The sequence below is a fragment of the Sinohyriopsis cumingii genome, chromosome 13, assembly GCF_028554795.1.
Source record: "Sinohyriopsis cumingii isolate HCF-2022 chromosome 13, ASM2855479v2, whole genome shotgun sequence".
Taxonomy (NCBI): Eukaryota; Metazoa; Mollusca; class Bivalvia; order Unionida; family Unionidae; genus Sinohyriopsis; species Sinohyriopsis cumingii.
Window position 1 is genome coordinate 41,006,898 of NC_142973.1, and position 27,812 is coordinate 41,034,709.

The following is a 27,812-nucleotide window of genomic DNA, read 5'->3' on the forward strand; positions in this document are numbered from 1 at the left end:
CATGTAGTGGAAGCTTATTCCACAGAACTGTACCAGAGTACTGAAAACTCTTTTTAAATTGCTCTGTTCTTGGTTTTGGTATTAGAAGGTTTCCATGTCATATTGATCTCAACTGGTATTGTGCTGAAAAAGGCCTGAATAAGTCTTGAAGATACTCTGGTGCAGTTCCATGTAGACATTTATATAAAAGAACTGCCTTGTGAAAATCTATCCTGTCATATATTGTGAACCATTTGAGTTCTGTAAATAATGCTTTTGAGGGATGATCAACAGATGCATCTAAAATTACACGTGCTGCTCGTTTCTGAAGTTTATAAATCCTGTCAAGCTCAGATTTAGCACAGTTTCCCCATACATTAGAACAATAATCCATTGTTGGAAGAATATATGACTTGTAGTATAGATTGCGAGTTTCCATAGGTATATATTTCTTGATTCTGCTGAGAAGGGCAATTTTGGATGACAGTGTTTTACAAAGCTTATCAATATGGTCATTCCATAATAAATTATCTACAGACACACCTACAAGCCTTTCATGTTTGACATTTTCTAATGGATGATTATTTATTGCAAGAGACAGTTTTGGGTTCCCTGACTTGTGTAGCTTTTGTGATGTCCCCAAAATCATACATTTTGTTTTTCCTTCATTAATTACCATCCTATTTTGTTGTGCCCAGTTTTGGACTCTGATAAGGTCTGAGTTTAATTTCATTTGGATAACTTCAGTATCAGAACTTGATGTATACAAGGTTGCATCATCTGCAAACAAATCTGTGTTTGTGGATTCATTATTTAATGGTAGATCATTGATATAGATAAGGAAGAGGAGAGGGCCCAAAACTGAGCCTTGAGGGACCCCTGAATGAATAGTGCGAGTTTGAGAGCTAATATTGCCAATGCTTACTTGTTGAGACCTTTGGTTTAGGTATGATCTAAACCAGTTTAAAGAAGGATTGTCAAACCTGTAACAGTTCAACTTTTGCAGCAGAATTTCATGATCAACAAGATCAAAGGTTTTCTTGAAGTCAAGGAAAACAATCCCAGTCATATGTCCATTATCCATTTCCTTCAGCCAAAGATCAATTAATTTGGTAAGTTCTGTTTGGCACGAGTGGTACTTTCTAAATCCTGATTGAGCTTTATGAAATAGAGAGTATGTTTCAAAAAATTTATAGACCTGAATGGCTACATGCTTTTCAAATAGTTTTGACAATACAGGTAGAATTGATATTGGTCTGTAATTTCCTGGATCCTCCTTTTCTCCTTTCTTAAAGATAGGTGTAACCTTTGCACATTTCAATGTTTCTGGAAAATTACCACTCATTATACTTAAATTTATGATATGCGTTAGTGACTTTGTTATTACTGGTGCAGCAATTTTAAGAATTCGTGGACCAATACCATCCAATCCAGAGGATTTATTAATATTAACCTTAATTAGCATATCAAAAACATCAGCTTCACTAACATTAGCTATCGAAAAATAATTATCATCAAGAATTTTAGCTCTTATAAATAACAGAAGAGCATCAAGTTCAATTGGGATATTAGTCTGGTTCTGAATACTCTTACTGGAGATGCTTATGAAGAAATTGTTGAACATTTCCACAATGTCTTGTACAGATGTTGCTATATCATCATTTTGCTTAAGTCTAGGGGGAAGACAACTGTTCTTGCATGGGTTCAGCTCTTTTAGATGCTTCCACAATGTTTTGGTACTCTTACTTTCATTAATAGCCTGTTTATAGTAGTTCTCTTTTGCCTTATCTATCAGGTGCTTAGTTTTATTTCTCCACTTTCTATAGCTTTTCATGTCTTTTTTCTTGTGGAAATTATCTCTTAGGTGCCTAGCCTCATTGATCTCAGGGGTTATCCACTTGGGTGTAATTTGGTGTTTAACCCTTTTTGTTTTAATTGGGGCATGCTTGTCTAAGGCTGCATTGAACATCTGATACCATTTGTCCAAGGCAGTGTTGACATCAGCTATAGTGCAGACTGATTGGAAAGGTTTGCAAACTAAATCATTTAAGAACATTTCCTCATCAAACTGTTTGAAGTCCCTGTATTGAATTTCAATGTGTTGGCCATTTTTAGATGATTTCGGAACATGTCTAGTTATACAGACTGGGTAGTGGTCACTCAGTGCATACACTGGTACCTTAATTTCACTTATGTTTTCAGGTTTATTAGTATAGACATGATCAATGATAGTAGCACTTTTATCTGTTACTCTAGTTGGGGTGTTAATTAATTGAGTAAAGTTGTAAGTTTCAAAGCTACTTATCCATGTTAATGGTGGAGTTTTCATATAGTCAATGTTAAAATCACCTAATATGATATTTCTAAATCTTCCTTAAGTAATGCTTTTTGAATTTGAACCTCCAATCTATCAATCCAATCAGCTGTGGAACTAGGTGGCCTGTAAACCGAATATAAGAGTATTGGCTTTGATTGGGCAAGGGTTACTTCGATCCAGATACTCTCTACCCCAATAGTCTCTAGATCAACACGTCTGTTATAACTAATGGAACTGTCTACATAGAGAAGAATACCCGCACCCCCGATGGATTCCCTATCTTTTCTTTCAAAGTTGAACCCCTGTATTTGGAGAGCCAAATCATCAGTATCGTCGGAAAGAAAGGTTTCACATAGACCTAGAATACTGACTGATCTAGTTTGCTGTAATATTAACTTTATCTCATTCATTTTAGGGATGATGTGTTGAATATTTAGGTTGATTACTTGCAGACCTCTTTTGACGAGGCCAAATACATGACAATTTTGATCAGAGGATTGATCTTCAGACAAGGCAGTATGCAATGTATTGTTTTTAGACTTGATAGATTTCTTTACATTGCCTTGATTATTTACATAAACATATGAAGAAGATAACATACAAGATCCATCTGTTGTACCATGACCACATGTAGTGGATATTTGAGAATGTTCAATATGAGACTGATTTACATACATACAAGAAGACATTGACATATTAGACACTTGGGGGGCCTCAGAGGGAGAAGTAACTTGAACAGTATCACACAGTTGTTTACATGTTAACAAGTTGCACTTTGTACACAAATCAGATAGTGCCTGAAACCTGTTTATAGAATTATAATTATTGCATTGAAAAGTATACACATATTCTAATGCATTTTGTTGCTGGATATGTGTTGCATAGGCCTGTACATCATAGCTTTCTACCTATTGGTATGTGCACAACTTTTGCTTATGTCCTAGTTCATTACAAATTTCAGATCACATGCCAAAAATCAGAAGCTTGGATGTACAATAAGAACAAATTGTGACCATTTTTGTGTATATTTTTCATTATCTTTTGTTTCGAGAGTTTAAACAGCAGATTTAACATGATTTATGATTTTAAGTACAAAGATGTACCATTGCCACTGAAAGTAAATGACAAAGAAGAATGATCATTGGAAAAGACTCACACACTTTTTAATGCTCTTAACATAATCAGGGCTGTGTGCAATCAATTATAAATATCTGATTGATCATGTGTTGTAAACAACCCAATTGCAAACAGTTTTATTTTGATTACATGACATCATGGTATGAAAAGAAACTTTCATACATTTGTTTGTCGATCAAATTTATATATTTCAAGGACCAAGGCTTATTTTCATGTACTTTTCAAGGACTGTTCAAGGTAAAAATGATTTTCAAGTACTTTTAAAGGATGAATCGAAACCATGCAACCCTGTGCCTCTGTCTTACCTCTTTGACACAAAGAACAACTCAAACACCAATAAGGTGATGGTAAATATAGTGTCACTGTCTTGCCAATGAAAGACAAGACAGATCCCTTAGATTCATCCATTTTTCAACATGAAACAAAAAACACTTAATGTTTCAGAGGCTGAAAGTTTCTTCAAAATAATGTCCATGTTTTGGGGGCAAAATCAATGCTGAAGTTTACATAACCAGTGACATATGATCTGTGTAATTTTCATTGCAATACTTTTCAAAGAAAAGCTTGGATTATGTTCCCATCTGAATGCTTGTGTCTGTGTGTGTGCAAGCCATCTTACAAAGCTTCTCCACTCCTTTCGAGGTAGAGATTTAAAATTCTGTGATATGATTGGTTGGTATGTAGTTGTGTTTACATGGTTCCCACGCTTTTCCGAAGATAAATTTCCAGATCATTTCCAGGGTTTTTCCAGGATGAAATTAATTTTTTCAAGGTTTACATATGACCATTACTGAATGGAACTAAAGAACATTTTAGATTATAAAACATGCATTTTCAAATTTAATGATGGTACTCTTTCTAGGCTCTCCAAAACAGAAAAGATGATCATGTACAAAACCACTAAATGTATCACACCTTATATTCCTATAAATTGGCATGTAAAGTCATGTTAATGTACAGAATAAAAATTCTAACTTTATTTTGCTGACCTGCATTATGTTGCTAAGTGGGAACAACATAATGAACATAAATTAGTTTTGTTTCCTTTCAAACTTTTAATTTTAAAGAATTATGTTGCAATATATATATATATGCATCTTACTGAAATTAAACCTTTCCTATTACAGCATTAAAAAAAATCAATAAATGCAAATAATTAGAATCTTGTCTTGTAACGAAAAGAGTTTAACCATGAATTTATCTGTGCCAATAAAATCCCAAACAAGATTTTTCAAACAACCTAATCTCATTAAGAGGATCTGGTTAAAAATCCATCATTTCAAAAAATTTGAGGCACTCTAACCACTAGGCCACTGGAGCGAACAATGAACTTGTGTAACTAGACTTCAATCATACATAAGAAAAAACATACATTTACAGATATACTGGAAATACTTTTATGCCAAAAAAGCCAACACAAAACTACACAATTTTAATCCACATTATATTTTTGGTTCAAAACCAGATAGACAAAGTTCTATTAATTAAACTTGTACTCATAAAACTCATGGCAATATACCCTAATCTCCAAGTTATATCTTCTGCTGTTAAACAACTTCAAAGGCAGACATCAGTTGAAATAGCCTCAAACTGTCTGTATCCAGAGGTTATGAAAATCTGAATGGTATCAAATTATGCATCTACCAATCATGGCTTCATCAATTAAATTATTTTTCATTTTATCTCCTCTGAATCCATTTCATTTGGATCAGATCAAAATAATGTTCAGCTAACATGATGCTTACCACACAACATGTTTCTGGTGTCTCAAGCATTGCACTTTTTAAATATATAATTCCAAATAGGAATGGTGACCCTCCTGCGTGTTGTTAGATGTAACTAATGGAGGCAAAAGCAACAGTTGCTCAGGCATTAGCATACTTGGACCATGACCGTAAAGCCCCAATGCCGCCATAATGTGGATAAAGCAGTAAAAGCCAGATGAACTGAATTATACTGAAAACTGAAAGATATTTTTCCTAAACATTGTTGGGTTCTTTAAAACAAGATAATATCAACGTTTCATCACATTATCAGCCATGTAATTCTGAGATAACCCGGCCATTTTCCACGTGTATGAATTAATCCGATATTGATCAGTGACATCGTTGGTCAACCAATTTCAGTAGAAAGCTGGCACAAAAGATTTGATGTCACCATTGTAAACAAAAGAATCTAACACCATGCAAATCAGATTGTTTACAGCCAAATTTTGCCCTTCAATGTATATTCCAGTGCCCCAGCTGATCACTAATGTTCACATAAGTCTTATTTTTATCAATGCATGTTTTTCTTCTCACATGCACTTAAAACAAGTGGGCCTGCCTCTCTTCATTCCTTCTCAAATCAATTGGTGTACCATGCTGCTGTTGTTGTTGTTCTAGGGTTATACGCCATTTTTCAGCACAAGATAGGCTATACATGGCCGCCAGTATAACTGGTGGAGGAAGAACCCTGGAAAACCCAGGGAAGAACCACCGACCCACGAGAAGCTACTGGCAGGCTTTCCCACGTACCCACGCTAGCCAAGCCTTGGACTCGAACCCACGCAGACAGAGGTGAGATGGCAGTGATCCGGAACGGTGAGCATTTTAGACCACTCAGGGCCCCTTGTGTGCCATGCATGAATGTTGTTGTTGTTAGATAACTAATGGAATTTGTTCAATGTATCACATCATAACTTTTGGAAACTCAACAACAACAAAATGGAATAACGAGCAACTTCATTGACTGCTTTAAGGGATGGCACCTCTTAATTCTAAATTGAATGTTTGAACATTGTTTAAACCAAACATCCTGATTATTTCAAAGAACAGTTTATGTCAGTTTTCTTACCAAATTTCTTTCCTTCCAAGCTTGAGTTAGGTTGGAAGAATTGTACCATCAGGGCTTTAAAGGTGATAGGTTCAAATCCTACCATGAAATCTGCCAAGGTCAGCAACCACAGTGTATCCCTGGGCAAGACACTTCAATCCATCCAAATGCCTCGACAATAAATGACATATCTGTGTTGCTACGTAAGAAAACCCCAAACCCCAAACAATGTAAAACAGTGTTCCCTTTGATCCATGATTCAATTGTGAATTAGTTCATATGCAGTGATTATCACTTGTCTATCTCATACTGGTGATTTTCCATAGGAAATATATCTTTCCTTCCATTAAAAACCCACCCTGTATTCATGAATATACCTTTAAAAGCATGTATATATGATATAGGATGTTCAATCCACACAGAATTAATCAAAGAATCAAACAAATATCAGTCTTACACTACTAAGGATAAACCTTCTAGCGAGGTGTCTTGCTATAGCCATGCTGCACTGCAGATGATTTCTCACCTGTCATTTATATGTAACATGACCTTCAGTACTATCATCTGTATGTCTCTCAGGTGCATTATACTTACATCATATCCTAAAAAAAGTACAATTTTGTTTTCTTACCTACCTTACTACATATTTATATCAATTTTATTTCTAGTAAAGTATATTACCTACTTATACGAATAAAAAAACAACTTTTATAAAGCAACCGTGTTTAGGATGACATTATGAAACATCAAGTTTATCTACCTCAAAAGAAACCCTGCAGGCTTGAAACCCAATTGTTCAAAGAGATCATCAGATACAAGTACCTTTTATGCCATATATATTCACTTACAAGTGAAGTCCAACTGGGAATCTGCTGTCACATAATGCACCAGCAGATCAGGGTCCGTGCAGTTTGCTAGGAGTAATCAGTACAACAAATAACACACACCCTGATCTGCAGGTGCATTATGCTATGGCAGATCATGATCTCTGTTGTTTGCAGTTTCACTTGACTTGTGAGTATAAACAATAACAGGAAAATTAGGGGAAACTAAATCCATACTGAAAGAAACTTGCTTCAGAACACAATAACTTGTAACAATACAAAAAGTGGGTCATATTTATTACTTACAGAACTGTACAATTTTGTACTATTTGTTTTTCTTGAGAAATGCTATAGTACAAGTCACATAGGTCATGCATGCACATTTACTAATTTTAAATTAAATATAAATTGTTCTTTTAAAATTGAACATGAATTTTCTTTATCCAGAGTCTATTCAATTCTTATCATTGAATGCTCTGGACCTTAACTGTCACCAAGAAACTTCAAGAAGAAAATTATCTATCACTATGGAATAATCTTTAAATAACAGAACACTGTGCAAAATATATGTATACAAATTTCTGTCAACATCTGTCCATGGGGAGAGAAAGGAAGAATGGAATAACCAAAATGCCAGCCAAATGAATAATATTTAGCCCAGTTTATGTCAATTATATTAATTAACTTCATGGAATTTGTGAAAATAATTGTTCAATACTGTTCTAAGAAAAAAAAGATACACGAATAATCAGAGTTTCATGGTCTGTTCATTCAATCCATATTACTCTACATTTGATGGACTAATAAAAATAGAATTTTTTATTTCTGGTCATGGGGTCCATAGCTGACTAACATTATAATGAATAGTGCTATAATGAGGGAGAGATGTATATAGGGCCTGCTTCATAAATTTATACATACTGGAAAGTACCAGCATACCACACATAGCTAAGTCCAACTACTGACATGTCCCAGAGATAAACAAACAGCACAGACTACGGACTCATTTTTCAGCTTGGCAATTATAACTCTTTTTATTGCTAAATGGTGGAACATACAAATATGGATATCTAGATTAAAGCAAATGTAAACTTTATGAGCAATCATACCTGGGGCATTGCAGTGATCTTTTTCTATATACATGTCCCTTAAGACAGGTACCTCTTATATCTCAGAGGCCCCAAGCGGCGTAGTGGTCTAAGACTCTCAGCTTTACAGACCACTCACATTCAGCAGAAGTAGCAATTAAAAGATTTTCAATACAGGCACCATTTTAATTTAGGACCAAGAAGACATCATATTAAGTCATTAAGTACAACCATATAATCAAATGGATAAGTATGACAAGATTTTCAAAACAGCTGTTGTGGTGGCCATATTGGCCCTCAAAATAGCACCATTTTTATTTAGGACCAAGAAGATATCATAATACATCTTTTAATGAAAAGCCTATGTTGATATTTACATCCATTCAGGAGGACTATATCAATGACAAGATTTTCAAGATGGCCACATTGGCAGCCATACTGGATGTGCAAGTGGCACCATCATTTTTATCTAGGACCATCTAGACAAAGGGATGACTATGTAAAGTTTCATGGCAATTTTCCAAGTAATCTGGGAGGAATAGCGATAACAAAACTGTGCAAACGGACAGAGGGATGACAGCTGACAGAAGACAAAGGACAATAGATCTAAGTTCTTCTGGTCTATAACCAGAGGAGCTAATAAAAATAGGGATAATACTTGATGAGACCAACTGCATTTGTTTTTACAGGACACAAAGCCAGGTCATAATATAATGCATAGCAAGTTTCATGAAGACATCTCAAATGGTTTAGGAGTAAAGAAAAGTATAATCAATGGACAGACGGATTGACTCTAGTATGCTCCATACCCCAAATTTTGTTTTCTGGGAAAATAATTAAATAAGGAATGCTTTTAAAATATTAAATTCAAAATGAAACCGTGACACCAAAATTGGAGACTTAATTGATATTAAAATAATCATTAGGTTGCAATATTTATAAATATGTACTTATAATAGTAAATTATATTGTAAACAAAAGTTGCTGAATTGGACCCTAATAATGCTGGTGATTTAATGGAGAAAGTTTAATGAATCAGACAAGTATGGTGCATACTATTAAATGTAGGCCTAGGGTGCACAATTCAAATATTTGCATCGTCCCGGAGAGACCTTGATTGGAACTAAGGGAGCAGAACTGTGAAAATTGTATTTCTATGATAAAAGTACAAATACACATTTTAAGTAAGGACACAGGCTGTGGGCCACACAAAATGTGTCAGTGGGCCATATGTTGTGTGACCATGTTATGTAAGGACACAGGCTGTGGGCCACACAAAATGTGTCAGTGGGCCATATGTTGTGCGCCCTTGTTATGTAAGGACACAGGCTGTGGGCCACACAAAATGTGTCAGTGGACCATATGTTGTGCGACCTTGTTATGGATACTAAGCAATGCTTTTTTCCTCTGTAAACTAGTTTCATACAACAATGTGACAAGTATTCAATAGGACAAATGCACATGAATGTCATTCTGTTGGTTTGTTAATAAAAGAGTAGTTATAAATATAACTCTTTTTCCTCTGCTTTATGTAAATTAAGCAGCTGAGTTGATAAAAGCAATAATTCATGCATACATGTATGTCATAGGTAATGATAAAGTGGAAAGATAACATACCCAGCCATCCTTTTTCCTGAAACAGCAGCACATAGTGCCAATCTGGTCATCTGTTGACATGGGCACACCATCTTGCTTAGTTATAAATATTTTCATTGTGTTCCCATCCACTTCCTACATTTAGTCAAGATGTGTCATCACAATGTATACACTCACACACATATTTAGATCAATATAAATATGAATGTATATACATGCATATACATGTAGGCTGACTGGTTACATATACAAGTTTGTCTTGTAAATGCTTCTCCACTGGATGCATATATAACATAACAGACTGTGTATGTTCTTTCAAATATTGCAACTGCTTCAATTGTGGAGTGGTTGACCTATGTAACAAACTATACACCTGAGTGTGTTATATTTGTCCCCACTGGTTAAAAGCCATATTGACTGACTGCATGTGCAAAATTAGAACACTGTTGCGGTTTACTCCCCCTGTTGTTTAATCTTTCTCAAGATGGTGAGCAAAGTCAAAACCTGTTTCCACCAATCCTTTGTACTGGATGGATGTTTGTGCACTTTCTCTAGAACAACTGACAAGTGATATGCACACCTGAATTAATTACATGTTTCAGATAACTGCTTGTCATGTTTAATACTATACTACCTATGGGAAAAGTGTTTCTGTCTATAGTAGTCACTAGCTCTATTACATTAATTTAACCTGACCATTCACTGATATCCCCACCACATTACCTTGTCTGACTTAATACCACAATGTGTGCTTAACAAACTAATCACTTAATATTTTCATGAGGTTAAAAATTATAATAATAAAAACATTGATAATATTGTAAACAATGTTCTCATCACATGTATGTACATACTAGAGAATTAAGCTCCCTTTGTCTATGTTGAGAGCTCTCCACTTTGGCGGTTCATTATCTCTCCAAATATGGTTATGCCAAATTGAACACCAAGATCCTTTTTTGGAACTAAGGTGACAGTAAGCAGTTTTCAGCTACATATTGATCAAGGATGTACCCTCTTGCCTCTCAATCCACCCACTATAATAATAAAGCTCCATGACTGTCAGCCTGTAAACATTTTAAAACTTGTCTGAGGATGAAGAAACCAAAAGAGCAAAAAGTTAAACATGACAAAACTGATAATTCTGTGAGTACCCCATAAAAAGTAATGCCAAAACCCCTCTTATAATGTGTGAAAATTAAAATCTTACAACTTTCTACTCATATAGAATCTATACTGAACAAAAGCAGAGACATTTCATAAAAAAGGTGGAGGTTATAACTGCGTCCCACAGATCACTTTCATGAAGAAAGCCCAACATAAATTTTCCATAAAATCATCTGGGTGGCTGAGTGGTTTAAAGGACTCGCCTTTACCAATCACTGTCATCTCACTTCTGTCCACATGGGTTCAAGTCTCTGGCTCGGCCAATGTGGGTATGTGAGAAAGCTTGCCAGAAGCTTACCATGGGTTGGTGGTTCTTACTGGTGTTTTATTGGGTTCCTCATTCAACAATTATACTGACCATCATATACAGCCTATCTTGCACTGAGGAATGGCATTAAACTCAAAATGATGGAAACAACACAATGAAAATGTTTGTAAACACATAAAAACAGAGCTTGGAGAAAATGGGCAGCTACTCATCTACAACGAAGTAAAAACTTAAACATGCACCCAACTGTCACAAATCTGTTTCTGCACCAGAATAATCCCTTGGTGAATACAACACAAAAAGCACCCATTCTTGATGCTGCTGTAAATAATGTGGACAAAATATAGAGATCAAGTACATTTTTGAAGCAAAATTTTATCTCATGGCCAATCACACGAAGCAGTTCAATAAAACAAAGATGGTGATAACGATATATCAGTGCTTTATTTTATAAATGAAAAACTCAGGTTTCATTTCAGTTGTTTTCTTTTCCTTATAAAATTATGCAAGTCTACGCAGTGTGTAGATATATTGCTGTGAGTGTGAACAGTATACCGTACCCTAATATCACAAGTGACTGGCCCTAAATGATTACTTTAATTTCTCTGAATGCAAGTTTCGAAACTGTGGCAGATATCATGCTGTTTAATCCATTGGAACGAACATAAATTTTTCACAAAATCAAATGATTCAAGCACAGCAAATCTCAACCATCACTAGAAATGTATGAATGTGTCAATAATGAATGCAAACTGCTACTAGAGCAGGTTCTAATATCAAGATTGTTTCATAGATTGTATTTGACATTTTAATATAAAGACTTTTACAACAGAATGTCTCAATGAAATAATTTACATCTTGTTATATTATCTTATACTTGAAAATCTGCAAAGAATCCATATTTTCCTTAAAATTCTGCATAGAATCCATATTTTCCTTCAATCACTCTCAACACTAAAATGCCAAATATGGCGACACTTGCCTTAAATTTTCAAATGAGTCAAATGACTTAGACTGGTTTAGGAATTCAGTTAAGGAATACCACATCTTCTAATGCTACTTTAGATATGAAGACTGAACTGACTATATTCAAAATAAGATTATTATGGGGAAATCTGTGGCTAAATAAAACTGAGACATCAAAACTTGTGCAACATGTTGAGTCAATGATGTTGAACACTGTATCAAATATTAATGTCAATCCAGTTTCGTTTAACAGAAAATTAAAAACAAATGTAATAACTCAAATGTTTAAACAATATCTCACTCAAGTAAATCTACTTTACTGAGAACCTAAAGACAAATTTTTAGAAGCCAATCATAATTTATTAATTAGCAACACTTTTAAATGGTTGAAATTTATGGTACCCAAATTTGTCGCTGATTTGATATGCATGTTGTGCTCTCCAGCAGGAAAAAGAAGCATGCATTCACATGTAAACTTCATTAACCCTGATGACCACTGGTTTTACGGTTTTGAAAGTGTTTCATTAATTAATTCCACCTGCCATCTTTATATGAAAGGCAGTTTTTCCTTAATCATCGGAAAATACAAAGTCCTTAGTACAGCCATCATGTGTGGTCTAGCCATTAAGCTAAGTAGCTGGAACAACATCCTGAATTACCATTAGTTGACTTGAAAATTGCTAAAATGTCTCCCATGCCAATTTGAACTATGGCCATGCACAGGAATGATCCACCACCATGCACAGGATTGACCCACCACTGCACAGGAATGACCCACCACCAAGTTTGAAAAGTGACATTAATGTAAAACTTAACAAGACATTGATGGATTGACAAGGTAATACTATATGCCCTTCCCTAAATGTTTACCATTCAATAAACATGTTGCTTGAAATATTGCAACTAGATATATGTTCATAAAACAGGAATGCCCCAACATAGTACCTGAAAAATTAACCTAAATGGAAATTCTACCCTCTCCCAAACAGATGGATTCACATAAAACATGCCCCTACCATAGTCGAGGTGGGCATAAAATGTTCATATGACCCTAATGACTTTCCACCTTCCTTCTCTGCTGCAATATGCAAATTCCCTACCAAAGTGACCTTGATGCAGAAGTTAACCACTGTCTTTGAAACACAAAATATGGGTCATATGACCAACATTTTATCTAAGAGTGCTGTAATCACCAAGGCATCTCCACACATGAAGTAACTTGACCACACAATTAGAAGTGAGAGAAAACTGACTAGAACACAAAACTAAAACAAAATCGCTAAAGCCTGAAATTTAGGTCACAGTGAATTGCTCTGGTGGAAGGGCTGCTGAACTTAACAAAACCCGTCAAGATACCAAGATTTATGACCAAAGTGCATACGAAGCTAACAAAATTTAACCAAGGTGTGATTGATGGCTGGAGGGATGGGCAAAATAATGCTAAATAATGCTACATGCCCTTTTCTGTTTCATACCTGACAGGATATAAACAAAAGCCATAAGGAAGAGTCAAAGGAAAAATCTAAATTTCTTAATAGTACAGTAGTAACATAAAATGTTGTCTAGACTTGTTATGATATATCAGGTGGGACCCACAATTATCCTTGTGAGATTCCATGATAAAATTAGCCAAAGGGATAGTGGTAAGCCAATTACAGAAGACAACAAATTAACAACAGCACCTGTAATCTCAAAGCACAGACATAAAAACATTTAAATCCAAATTTAAAGTACAAACCTTTGAATGGCAAAATTTATAATGTTGTACATTACACTTCATAACCTGAGTGAATAAGTTTGGAAGCAACTGATATATAGCTCTCCCTTAATTTTACGAGGTACATGTAGTTGTGGTCCAGAGCTGCTAAATGCATTATATACTGAACCATGGTATATTGAGAACCATCATATTTAAATGCATTATATTAAGAACAACTATATGTATGGAACAGTGATATATTGGGAACAGTGTAATATACCAAACTGCGCTATGTCAGGCACTATCAAATATGTCAAAAAATGTTGTTTTGGTAAGAAAATGAAGGAACAATATGAAGCTTCAAATTGTTTTCAACCTATATTATTTATACACTGTATGATTATGGTCATAGGGTCCATAGTGCATTATATCTGGAATCGAATTATAACAACACATGTTTTATCAAGGGAGAACAAGCTGTGGTGGGAAAAATGGACTATGGAGATTTCATAGTACTGTAGCAATCTGTAAATAAAATTGGTTATATGAATGACCCATAATCAAATCAAAAATAAAATTTACAACATGCATTATTTAAAGGTTCATAATCCATTATTAAAAGACTGAACAAAGTGTTGTGAACATTTTTGAAGATTAAAATAAACAATAAAAGAAATGAGATAACCAACATTCATCACCTTCCTAACTTGAGTTGCATCTGAAGTTAGTACTCATATTTAGTGTAAATAAAATTCAGAGCAGAATGAGTAGCAAACTGATTCAAGTCAGATCCTAATGTAACATCAATATACGAGTCAGAAGAACCAGAAAAATTGTTATTTGTAAGTAAAAATTCATTACCATCATAAAATCCACAAACACAGGGCCTTTATCCTAATTCTAACATGCTTTGGAAAATGTCAATAATAGAAGAAAATAAGTTTTGTTTTTGTGTGGAAAAGCCGTAATGTCCTACCAGTGACAAAATTTTGGACAGTATATCACTGATTTTAGTGCAGTCAACTTTTCGTTTAAGATAGAGTAGACATAACTATAAGTCTTTTAGTGAAAACCCACAAGATTTTTAACACAGTCATCATGGCAGACATACTGTATGTATGACTGGCACCATTTTCATTTATTACTTATTTAAAACCCCTTGTCATAATAATCATCCATTCAGAGTGAGTAGTGACAAAACATTTCAAGACACTCATTGTGGCAGCCTGGTTGTATGATTGGCACCAACAAGGTAATATAAGAAATTTATTGGTAAAAACCCCAGGTAGATGTAGCCATCCATTTGGAGAGGAGATAATATTTTCAAAATGGCTGATGTGTGGTGACCATACTTAATGTCAAATTGGTACCATTTTCATGTAAGCCCAACTGGATTTTCAAGATGGCTGACATCACAGACATACTGGATGTCATATTGGCACTACTGTATTTTCATTTAGGACCAACCAGATATCATAAAAAGTCTTTTAGTGACAAACCCATCTTGATATGGCTATCCATTCAGGCGGAGTAGTGACAAAGAGATTTCAAGATGGCCACTATACGTTGGACATCAGATTGTCACCATTTTCTGGTAGAAATAACTAGATATCTGAAGAAGTCTTTCAGTGAAATCCCCTGTTGATATGATGATTCATAAAGGAGGAGCTGTGATAAAAAATAATTTTAGATGGCTGCTGTTGCAGCCATATTGTACATCTGACTGGCATTATTTTCTAGTATGAACAGCTAGATATCTGAATAAGTCTTTTGGTGGAAAACCCTTGTGATATGACTATTCACGTTGGAGTAGTGATAACAAGATTTTCTGGATGGCTGCTGTGGCAGCCATACTGGACATTCTGATCCATACCATTTTGATTTTAAGTCCAACTAGATATCTGAAGTCTTTTGGTGAAAACCCATGTTAATATGACCATTCCTATATAAGTAGCAATAACAAGATTTTGAAGTTGGTCATTGTGGCAGCCATACTGGCTGTCCTAGCAGCACTATTTTCATTTAGGCCCAATGAGGATGAATGCGTACATAGAGTTTCAAGGCATTTATTTAGGATAAGTAGCTATAACAAACTTGTGCTAATGGACTGACAAAGATGATGGGCCATTCCAAAAGCTCTCCTGGTTTATGACCAGTAAAGCAAAAAAAATTCAATATATTCTTCACTGCAAATATGTTCCATGTGTTATTTATATTAAATTTATCATGTGTGCTTCACCTCTGTCCATAACTGAAGGTTGTTCCTACCTGATTTTGGTCACGTTTATATGTGGTAAATAAGATGGTGGAATATTTCATTGGAAATTTGAGAATTCCTGAACAATCTATTGCATCACATGTCAAGTGGGGTTTGTATATAAATAAGCTTGGTCAACAAATATTCATTACTGTTTTATTATCAGTCTGTGGAATCACTTACGGTTGTGTTCAGATATAATTTGATAGGAATTATTTATTTAAAATTATTAACTGAAATAACAAAGGATGCATTGACTTTTGACTAAAACACTACCTTGGGATTACTGAGAACTCATTCAAAGACATACTGGAATATATAATTGTGGTATATCAACACATGCAAGACTATTGGAATATCAGCATATTCAAGATGATTGGTACATCAACACATTCAAGACTATTGGATTTCATTCGGAACATTCTATACTTTTGGTCATGGGATAGGACATTTAGGATTATTTGGTATTTAATTCACAATACTGTAAGGTCCTCTTAAAAGTTTTGCTATGCAGCTTAGAGAAATAAATTGTTTGTTGAATTTGACTTAAACTGTTGGTTTTGCTTCCTTTGTTACTTATTTTAATACCTAGAGACATAACACATGAAACCTTGTGTCTGACATGTGTCCATAATGATGTATCCCAATGTACCTGACTTGCAAATCTTAAAAACAAAAGTTGACAAAACCTTGAAATTACTGACTCAGCTGCCATCATGGTCACTGGAAAAGTAATATGTATGTCTCACCATGCTAACACATGAGAGATTAATAGAATCCATCATGCATCAGTGTAGATTATGAAAATTCCTCCTACCCAACACCAATACATAATGAAAAATTATTTCTCTCACATTCCTGAACAAAGATGAGGGCTCAAAACAAAAATGGCATGTTGTGAATACTGATTTAACTGTCAAATTTAACAGGAAGAAACAAAAACCTCTTAAAATTTACTTACCATAAAATATAGTTGTTGTTGTTGTTGTTGTTGTAGGGTTTAATGCCATTTTTCAGCACAAGATAGGCTATACATGGCGGCCAGCATAACTGGTGGATAAAAAACCTGGGAAGAACCAACAGCCCACGAGAAGCTACTGGCAAGCTTTGTCACATACCCACATTAACCAAGCCTGAGACTCGAACTCATGCAGACAGGTGAGAGGGCAGTGATCTGGAACGGTGATCACTTTAGACCATTCGGCCACTCGAGGCCCCCCGTAAAATATAGCATAAATGGTTTGGCTTGCATTGAAAAATTCTGTGCATACTTTAAAAGATATTTAAACACAGCAACCTGTGGTTGGGATGGCTAAGGCAATGACAATATATGTACTACAGATAGCTTATGCAATGATATAAATGTGTCAAAAATTTAAGTCAACTCTTATCACTTATAATAATCACGACATAACAAAACTAATGATATTGTCCCCAGTTCATTTTTCTACCAGAACTGATTAACCCTTCTTAAATAAAAATGAAAATATTAATTAAAAGAAATTAAGAATTACAACATCAGCTATTTCAACCTTAAATCAGACTACAGAAGACGTACATAGAGCAATGTTGATCAGTGCCAAATGTCCTGTTTGCTGGACACTTAAGTTCAACCACTGCTTGTTCTAGGGTGTAAAATAGTTGCAATGGGGACTACTGGTCAGTTATCTGCCCTTGAAAGTGATAAGGTGCCACTGCTACTGGTCCAGCAGCTGATATACACAAATAAAATGTACGTTCCAAAGTATGTTTAGGTATTGATCACAGAATCAAAATTTGGTTAAAAATAATTTCTTATTCAGAGAACAATGGAAATGAAATGTTAGGACTTCAGGCTGAAAGAATGTGCTGGTTCAAATGTTCTGCATGTTAAAGTGTATCTATTAGCACATGTTACATGATGTCATTAATTAAAGTAAAAGTAGAAATTCTTCAGAAACGGGTCACATGTAAAGTTATTTTACAATCCTAATGTGGTTCTGTGGCTGAGTGTACTAGCCATTATATCATGGCCAAGGGACTAGTTTGAAAAGAAAGTGTGATTTTATCTCCATAAAGTGAAATATTAAAGATCTGAAACATTTTTACTCTTCAAACGTGTGTATGGGCCATGTTTACTTCAGCCAGACTTCAAAGTTAAGCTGAGTGAATATTTTACATGTAATTTATTTTGCCATTGTGCTACTTTTATTTTTTAACTTTTATACACTTACAATCAATGAATATAAATATATGAATCACAGATATTTAACACTTTAACCCCTGGCGACAAGTTTATGTGGCAAGAGTTAGTAGCCTACTGCCGAGCTCTGTAGCATCAAGGTCATGTATGATACACTAAAGTGGGTGGTAGACAGATGTAGCTCTACGATGATACCAAATAATCTGGAAGTTCTTGTTGCATTACAAAATACAGAGAGAAAAACCTCATTTTTTGGACCTGATTTTTTTCCACCCAAAGTTTGCCCTAGGTTGGAATTCGATTTTGTGTCCGGATTTGAGACTTTTTGGTCTCAGATCTAAGGCAGACAGGTATGAACTGCAAACAGACAGACAGATGAACTAAAAGTAGGATAAGATGGGCATTTGGAAAAAAAGAGTGGTCTCGATACGAAAATAATGGGTCCATTAAGCAAAAATAGCCAATGAAAAACGATGTTTCTAATACAACTAGGCATTAGATTACTGGAAAATCACCTGGAAGTTGATGTATTAGGATGTATTCAGAAATAGCTTTCAAAATGTGTTTCCTACTCAATTTCAGGTGAAAGCAACAAAAACCTCCAGGGGTTAATGAGTTAATGAGACTTTAAAAAAATGTTTTGGCAAGCTATCCTGCTTTTAATATGTACTCTTTTACTACTTATCTTTCTGATTACTACTACCCTGGCACACAATAACATGTACCTGGATTCATTAAAGAAAATTTAACCCCACCATTAAATCTAGGAAGTGTTCAGGCAAATATGCAAGGCAACAGACAGAAAAGACAGCATCAAGTTAGCCAAACCATTTACCGTTGTTGCAAATATCAAGTCTGTACCTACTGAACATGGGTACAAACAGGAGTTGGTCGCTGTACAGATGTGCATGGTGGACTTTGGGAATTCAGTATAAACCTTCAGACTTGTAGTTCCAAAGAGTTTTAATTTCTAGCTACATCAGTAGATGGTTTTATAAATAAAACATAAATTGTGGAAGTCAAATACCCATATTTAATTATATAATTTCACTGCTCTCTGTGCCATATTTAAAACATAACTGTAGATCTATGTTTCCTATGGAGGGAGAGTTATTCCATGATAAAAACCATGACTATTTTTATCAAATTCAAGGATAACTTCTTGGCATCGGTGCACAGAAATGTACTTTGAGTGTACGGCAATAACCTTCAAGTCATGGACGTTAAGTACATTGGCATTTATAGGTATGAAATATTCATAAGTGAAATGGTCAAAAAGTTTAAACGTTTTTTTGAGTCACATTTCAATTTGGAGCTTCTTCACAAATATTTTTATAAGCCATAAGTAAATATGTTCTGAAATCGAATAAATGAACTAAAGAATGAATGTTTTAATCATGTTTATTTCCAGCACATCCTTTTTAAAACCAAGATTGCAAACAAATAATATATACACATATATTGGATAAATAGCATTTTTTTTAATAAAAAATAATACAAGAACTAAAACTACAGAACATAAAGCAAATGAAAGTTATTTCTGATCGCAATTTTGACTCCATATTAGTTAAGGGATTTGTTAAAATTTTAAATGAACAATGATTCTTACAATACATACTCTTAAACTACTTATTTTTGTTCTTTGATACTATGCATGCACACTGCAACATATACTCGCCTTAATTAAAGTGGTTTCTTTTGTTTACCGATTCAAGGTAACTACAGATGTAATCTGATTGATGGACCGGTAGCAGTGACAGTAATGATAATTTGCTACTAGCTCCCATTAATGTACTGTATATCTCGACTATTGTGAAAGAGTACTCAAGTTATGATGTATATCGCGGAATTTTGCAACACAATGTGGACAAGCTAACCAGTAGAAGGTCAAAATGGTGCCAGAGTTAGGATAAAAGTCATGTGTGATGTAAGGTAACGATTTTCTGCATTGGCATTCCAACCTGAAAATCTCTAACGATACTGCTGGCAAATCTCAGAAAAAGATGAATCATTTTGGGATGACATTTTTGAAATTGTTGTTCTGAAAGTTAGCACATCTCTTTATCTCCCATCTGATGAACACTAAACTTCTAAAATCAACAGTGATGTGTGTCAACAGATTGGGGTTCTAATGGCCATTTTGCTTCACCTAATAAATATAAGGAAATATTCTGACAAGACTTTTACTTGCATTCAGGAAACATATTATTTATCAATGCATTCCTTTGTACTCTACAGTGACCTGGTGGTTTGGCCTTGCTTTGGAATATACACAAGACTAAACCCATATGACACTGCACATAAATTTTTTAATGAGAGGTCAGTGTTATCTGATACAAGGCTAGTATTATCTGATGAGAGGTCTGTGCTATTTTGATGTAAGGTCAGTGCTATCTGATGTGAGGTGTGAGGCCTGTGTTATTTGATCAGGACAGTGTTACTTGATGTGAAGTCAGAGTTAACTGATGTGAGGTTAGTGTTATTTCATGTGAGGTCAGTGTTATCTGATGTGTGGTTAGTGTTAGGTTAATGATGACTGTAGATGGGCACCCAAGCGTTATTCTGATGAGAGATCAGTGTCATGCTATAGTGACAGATGTGGTTGAAAAGAGTTAATTTATTTCATGTGGAAAATAATACAGCTCTCCCTTGTTATAATGCTGTAGCCAGGGTCTATAACTACCAACCAAGTTATGTAACGAACAGCAGTACAGCAAATATGATAAAATAATGTCAAGTGTACTAATATGTGTGGGTGGAGGTGGGTAGGGGTATACAAAACACCAGTCAAATGAATAGTAATACTGTTAGTTTATGTAAATTATGCGACACTTCTTTTCACTGCATGGTAATTATACAATTAATTATGTCCAATAATAATAATTTAAAAGTAAATAAAAATATTGCTAGCTTCAGACTGCTTTCTTTCAACCCATATTGTCATACATATCATAGATCATATCGTGAGTAACATTAAAAACAATGGTATAAATACCTAATTTTTATAAATATACTTTCACTTTCCAGTTTTCATTTCTATCTACAGCTGCATCAAGTTGAAAGTGCTTGCAAATGTCATAATCACTTGAAGATACAAATTATTAAATTTAGGTTGCTCTTGAGGCCACTGCAGCCTGAAGTTAAAAGCTTCTTTCTTTTCAATTAGTAGCACATTTGGCACTTCTATACACATTTTGCAATTAAATAAATGAACATCTATCTGTAATAAGTGCAATGAGTAATGCCAACTCATTTTTTAAATCAATAACAGATCTGAATTTCAGTTCCAAATATGTTACATATAATGATTAGTGACTGAGTAATGTCACATTATGTGCAGCATAGTTTAGCAATTCTGAAACATGGAATAAAAGAAAAAGTGAGAAACTGTATTATGATTAATACAAAACAGGACACTGTCCATCTGTTTTTTTCTTCTTCATGTGATGTATGATCCTGGCCTTTAAATCTTTAACCCAACCAAAAATGTCTGCAACATCATCTGACAGTTTATTTGCCATCAGGATTGATGGGTGACTATGACTAAAATCAAAAGATTATTTATAAAGTTCTAACAAGAGGCCCATTGGAGTCTACAAGTACTCATCTGACACAAGTTAATCTCAAATCCATAACATCAACAAACCAATTAGTTAATCTTGGCAAGGTAAATCTTTCAATTCTTATGCTACAAACAAGAAACTTGAGTAAACATCATACTTGTACATTGGGACTAAAAAATGTAACATTCAGCTTAATTGTATATAATCTATTTTCTCTAGTAAAATTATTTTCCAAGAGAGTTAAAACTAATTCTGGGTCCAAGTTAATATTAGTAAATAAAATCTAATATTGAAAATACAAATGGTATTGTTATTTTTCACCTGTAACTTGGCAAGTGGGATAATATCACAGTTTTGTGGTCGGTGCCAGACAGTTTTCTGACTGGTGGCATTGTAGTAGTAAAATCTGGAGGTGTTTGGATCAAAGAGCTCCCACCACTGGTTGTCATCAGTCTTCTTACTGAAAATTAGAAAATGAAACATTTAAATATTGTGTGACATACCATTCAAGAGGCTCATCAAAATAAAGTACACAAATAAGTCTAATGTTTAGTTAACAAAATCTGACTTTAGTTTTGCCTGTGGGATACTACAGTTGTGGTTGTTGTCCTTCTTGTGGGCTCAGGGATGTAAAATAGACCTGATGTACCCTCCCACATGCCACTGATGGAAGCAGGAGCTGCGATGGGTGAGTGGTAAGCATGCCTGTCTTGTGACTGTAATGGTGCAGGTTCAAATCCTACTATTGGATCAGGCTGGGCTGGCTGCTGTTATGCATCTGTGGCCAAGGCATTTTACTCCAATTGCCTCAACACTCAAAAACCTACATGTGTTGATAAGAAGAACCAAACCATTCTTGTTCTTGTGGGTTATGAGTATATTTCTACATTATTAAATGTCAGTTACATTCTTTAATCAACCTATTGTTGTTACAACATAACTGTGGGTCTATGACTGTTAGGTCTCTTGAATGTATTATGTACAGGCTTATGTTCAAATCCTGGTGGAGTGACTTCTTTTTTTCACCTTTCTCTTTAAGGTGTTTTCTGTGTGGGTGCTGGTGCTGTATATAATTGTCACCTGCACATGGGGGTCACAGTTGGCCAAGTGGTTTAAAACAATTGCCTTTAGCGATTACTTCCATTTGACCTCTGTACATGTGGGTTCAAGTCTCAGGCTCAGAAAATGTGGGTATGTGAGAAAGCTTTCCAGCAGCTTCCTGTTGGTCAGTAGTTCTTACCGGGGTTTCCTGGATTCTTCTTCAATCATTTATAAGGCCACCATGTGTATCCTATGATGTGCTGAAAAATGGTGTTAAACCCACAACAACCTGCATATGACATAATAATGTTATATGATGCACGTTATACTGGGTCATTCTAAAGCATCTCCAGTTATCAACAGGAACTTTCCTACCATTTCCAAAATGGGGCCCAGGGTTTTATAGAACTGTGAATTTTGTATGCATAATGAGGTAAAATTTGAAAATTTGGATTTCTAAAATTACTTTACAGTGTTAAAAATGATTCTTAAATAACTACTGGTAAAGCTCCATTTACTCTTTAGTTTCCATACTATGGTCAGTACAATAATTTTTCTCCATTAAGTCACTATATATAGTAAAGGACATATAAAGACTAAACTGACTAAACCTATGTTGCAAGTTCATCTCACAGGGGAAGATTTTACAAGTAATGTACATGTGTGAAATAAAGAGAGGGAGGGAGGAAGGGAGGGAGGGAGGGAGGGAGGGAGAGAGAGAGAGAGAGACTGGTTACAATGCACAGTGAGGGATTAAAGAAAATATAATTGTCTGTGGATGTGGGAGCAATATAAAAAAATAGATACATTGGTATCAATGATTTTGCATGTACAGGACAGAAAGGACTCAGAGGGAGCTGTTTTTGCTGTTGAATGTTTTTTATGTCTGTTGTGTGTGTGTGTGTGGAGAGTGAAGGAGAGAGGGATGTTTGTCAAGTAAGACAGATTAGTAAAACTTTTATTACAACATCCAGCAGTAATCATGAGACCTGTTTAATGCTATACAGTATCACTGCTGAATTGTTGTCTTAACTAGTTACACTTGGTATAATTCCAATTTCCTTGTGCTTTTAGTATGTATAAACATATTACTCATCTCTTAAGGTCTTCTTCCCTTATTTTATCTACTTCCTCAAAAGATTAGGTTGTGTTAGCCTATTCCACCATCAAGTGCACAAGTGGGGATTTCCGACCATCTCCTTAAAACCATTTCTGATTCACTTGTCAAATTTGTTATAACCTGAACATCATCCATCAGACTGCCTGCAACATATTTAGATTGTACAAAATCACTTTCTGAGAGATCAGGACTGATTTTTGCATCTTTCTTTTCATAGGTCCTTTTTGCATAATGTACTGGACACACAGAAAGTCTGTATATATTCATTGTGTGGGGTTTAACACCATTTTTAGCACATGATAGGCTATCTATGTCAGCCTGTATATTTGGTGGAGGAAAATCTTGGAAAAAAACCTGGAAAAACTACCAACCCATGGGAGGCTACTGGCAAGCTTCCTCACATACCCATGTTGGTTGAGCCACAACTCAAACTCTGTGGATTTAGGTGACATGTGTGAGTGATCTGTGATGACCCTCTCAGACCACCTGGCCAGCTGGGGCTCCATACACATTAAGTCAAGTCAAATGGGCATTTGCTTTTTAACATGCAATGCTAAATATGTTTTAATGTGATGGATGTGGGAGATGTCAAAAAGATGCTTTCATGGGATCCTGAAATTTTACTACCGGTACATCTGCCTGAGCCAAACTTTCAGAAGTCAGTCTGCAAAAGTTCCTTTTGTTTTTGTTTTGCAGTAAAAGGAATATATGAGATGCATTTTCCTGGCAAATTGCATTAGACTTTTTTTTTTAAAGGTCTCATAAGGAATCTTTTATACTAAAATTTGGAACAATTGACAGTTTTTGTCATTGGGAATGGGGTTGAATTTCAGCCCCAAAACAGGCTCAGAAAAATCGATGATCAATATCTAACAAGAGTCCCTTGAAAGGAATGATGCTCTACTGGGCAAAAAGAATTTAAAGGAATTCAAGGTAAGAATGTTTTCAGGGTTACATACTGGACCTCAGATCAGCAACATTTTGTTTAGGACCAACTAGACATCACAGTAAGTTTTTTAGTGAAACCCCCATGTTGATTTGGCCATCCAGCTAGGTAAAGTAGATAAGACAAGATTTTCAAGATGGCCACTATTGCAGCCATACTGGACCCCAGATGACAGAAGGATGATGGACAACAGAAGAACCCATGAGCTTTTATTTAAAAAAAAAAAGGAATGTTCTGTGTTGGAGTAGTCTCATCTCTTAAATTCAACAATCTCAGTGTGTCCACACTGTACTGTAAATGAAATATTTTTTAAACCAGAAATGTGACAATATCATATGGATGCTCCACCCAATTTGCTGCAACTGAGTAAATTTAAGATTGGTTCAATATTCATGGGAAAAATACAAAGTGAAACTGGGGTCATAAGTTGGAATAATTTTGCCAGAAAATATTTTAAAACAAACTTGTTATAGGTCTTCTAATATAATGCATCATACCAAATTTCAATCCATTCAGTCCTGAACAATTGATTAAACGGAAACAAAATTAAAATGGATTTAAGTGATGTGATATATGGAATCACAATTTTTATTTACAGCAAGCAATAAACAATGTTATGATCTCTCCCTCTGTGTGTGTGCATATATATATATATATATATATATATATATATATATATATATATATATATATATATATATATATATATATATATATATTTGTAATACTACTAAGATGAATATCTAGGTAATTAATTTCTAGTTGGCCAATGAGCATAACTTTGTAGCAATTTAAACATGCATTGTAAATATGCCAAAATTTTATGCTCATAGATGAGCTTAGTGCAGCAATGGATGCAATCCATGGAGATGGCAGCTAGCCAGAAAGATGGGCTGATTCTTGTTAATTTAATATATATTTTATGTTTATATCATCATAATCTGGAAATGAATGTAGGATGCTCCTGCGTATTCAGTAAGCTTTAACTACATAATCATACATCTGATAGGAGGGGGTTTTCCTGCCAATTCACCTGTTTGTGGTCTGTAAATACATGTACTAGTATGCTATAAGTGTCTTTCTAATGTACCATTATCAATATCATTTAGAACCAGAGATAAAGGGATTTTTGGGGATTAATGTCTTGCAATAGTTATAGTGTCAGATACATAAATATACATGCAAACTTTGAACTTGCTCTTGTACAAGATTACCATCTCAAGGTTCTCATGAATAAACACCATCCCAGAAGCACATTAGGCACAAAAAAACCCATACACATTTCTGGTTGGCTGACTGTCCCTATTTCTCTCTACTGACTCTAGCACTCCCCCACCCCCCATGGTAAACAATAGAAAAATCAAATGAAATATATATAATGTTAAAAATTATAAAAAAAACAGACCTGCCTACTCTAAAGAAAAAAACTGCAACTTTTTTCCTGGCCTTATAAGCACACCCTATGTTTAACACTAATCTATGTAGGCACTAGTGGAGGGGGAGTTATGGCTGATTCTGTTGATTGGTGATCTGTGGGTGTCAATGTCCTGAACTTTTGGTCAATGTGTACATTACTGAATTAAACTTCATGTTCAGAAACCATATTTTCTTTTTCAGACTTACCATGACAATTATCTCCGACCTTTAGAGCCCAGAATCTAAAGGTTCCTTTCTTACCCCAGGTACAAGTCATCCACAAACTTTGGTCAAGGAACTGACTCTAGAACAAAGATCATTCTACCAAATCATTTTCCTTAATCCACAATGACCCTGACCTTTATCCTTCTGACCACAAAATCAACAGGCAGGCCTCATCCATATTGTAAGTGCACATTTTTCAAAAAATTTGGTCAAGGTATGAGGTCTAAAACATTGCCAACTCAAGTGAATTATTTGTTGGGTAGATACACAAGGCAATCAGATGCGACTTCCATGCATAATTTGCTCATTTGAAAGTTTTGATTGACAAAATTCAGGGACGCTTAAGTATAGTCACATGACCAAAGCAACCGAAACTTTAAAATCAATATTTGGCAGAAGTCACATCTGTTTGCTTGCTGTGTGTGTGTGTGTGTGCATGTGTGTGAGTGAGTGAGATTTGAAATTTTTTATCAATGCTTTAAAAAAAATTCAGTCATATCGCTATGTCTGCATTGTGGCAGTTTATAGTGATGTCTAGCATGACTTGGCTGGGGTTCGAACCCATGACCTCCCACATTTGAGGCAGACACTCTAACCAATAGGCCACCGGAATGGTCTGTGTTTGCTTACAGTATCTGATGGAATAGCTGTATGTAGCACAAACTTCAAAATGGCCATATGAGGTAGGGTTACATTATTCAACATGAATTTACAAGCTGTCAAAGGATTTGATCCAGAAATATTCTGTACACATCCTGAAAAGGACCCTTCAACTGACTGTAACTCAAGAGCAGAGAGAAATTCAAGTGTCTAAAATGAATGCTAATGTGTTGTAGATACATGTCTGTGCCAGCTGCATGATTAATGAATAGGTGAGATCAGAGGCAAAAACCCATCCGTAAGTCTCAGTACAGGTTTGGCGGCTGATTTATAAGACTAGGAATCACCCAACATAACAGCCTCCACGACCCCACCTTAAACGTCCCCTTATATTTATTTTGCTGTATATCGTGATGCATGTGATGGAATCACCCAAAATTTCATGCCCCCCCTCCACATCCACCGTTTCTTCATTCTGGTATATGTTTTTTGCAAAAAATGTTTTTCAAAGATCTTTACTGAGAGTACCACAAAACCACATCATGCCCAGTTTGTGAGGAACTGGATCTTTAATTTGGTGAATGCTAATGTGTTTATCTGTCTGGGTAAA

At 35.0% G+C, this 27,812-nt stretch overlaps 1 protein-coding gene across 1 annotated transcript in view; it reads right to left on the bottom strand.

The window, feature by feature from the left end:
• LOC149785275 (uncharacterized) overlaps positions 1-27,812 on the bottom strand; it is a 219,211-nt gene that overhangs the window by 90,926 nt on the left and 100,473 nt on the right. Inside the window, exon 3 of the mRNA XM_089979897.1 lies at positions 22,176-22,314. Within this exon, the coding sequence (XP_089836023.1) occupies positions 22,176-22,314 (139 nt within the window). The remainder of the gene's footprint in view (positions 1-22,175; positions 22,315-27,812) is intronic.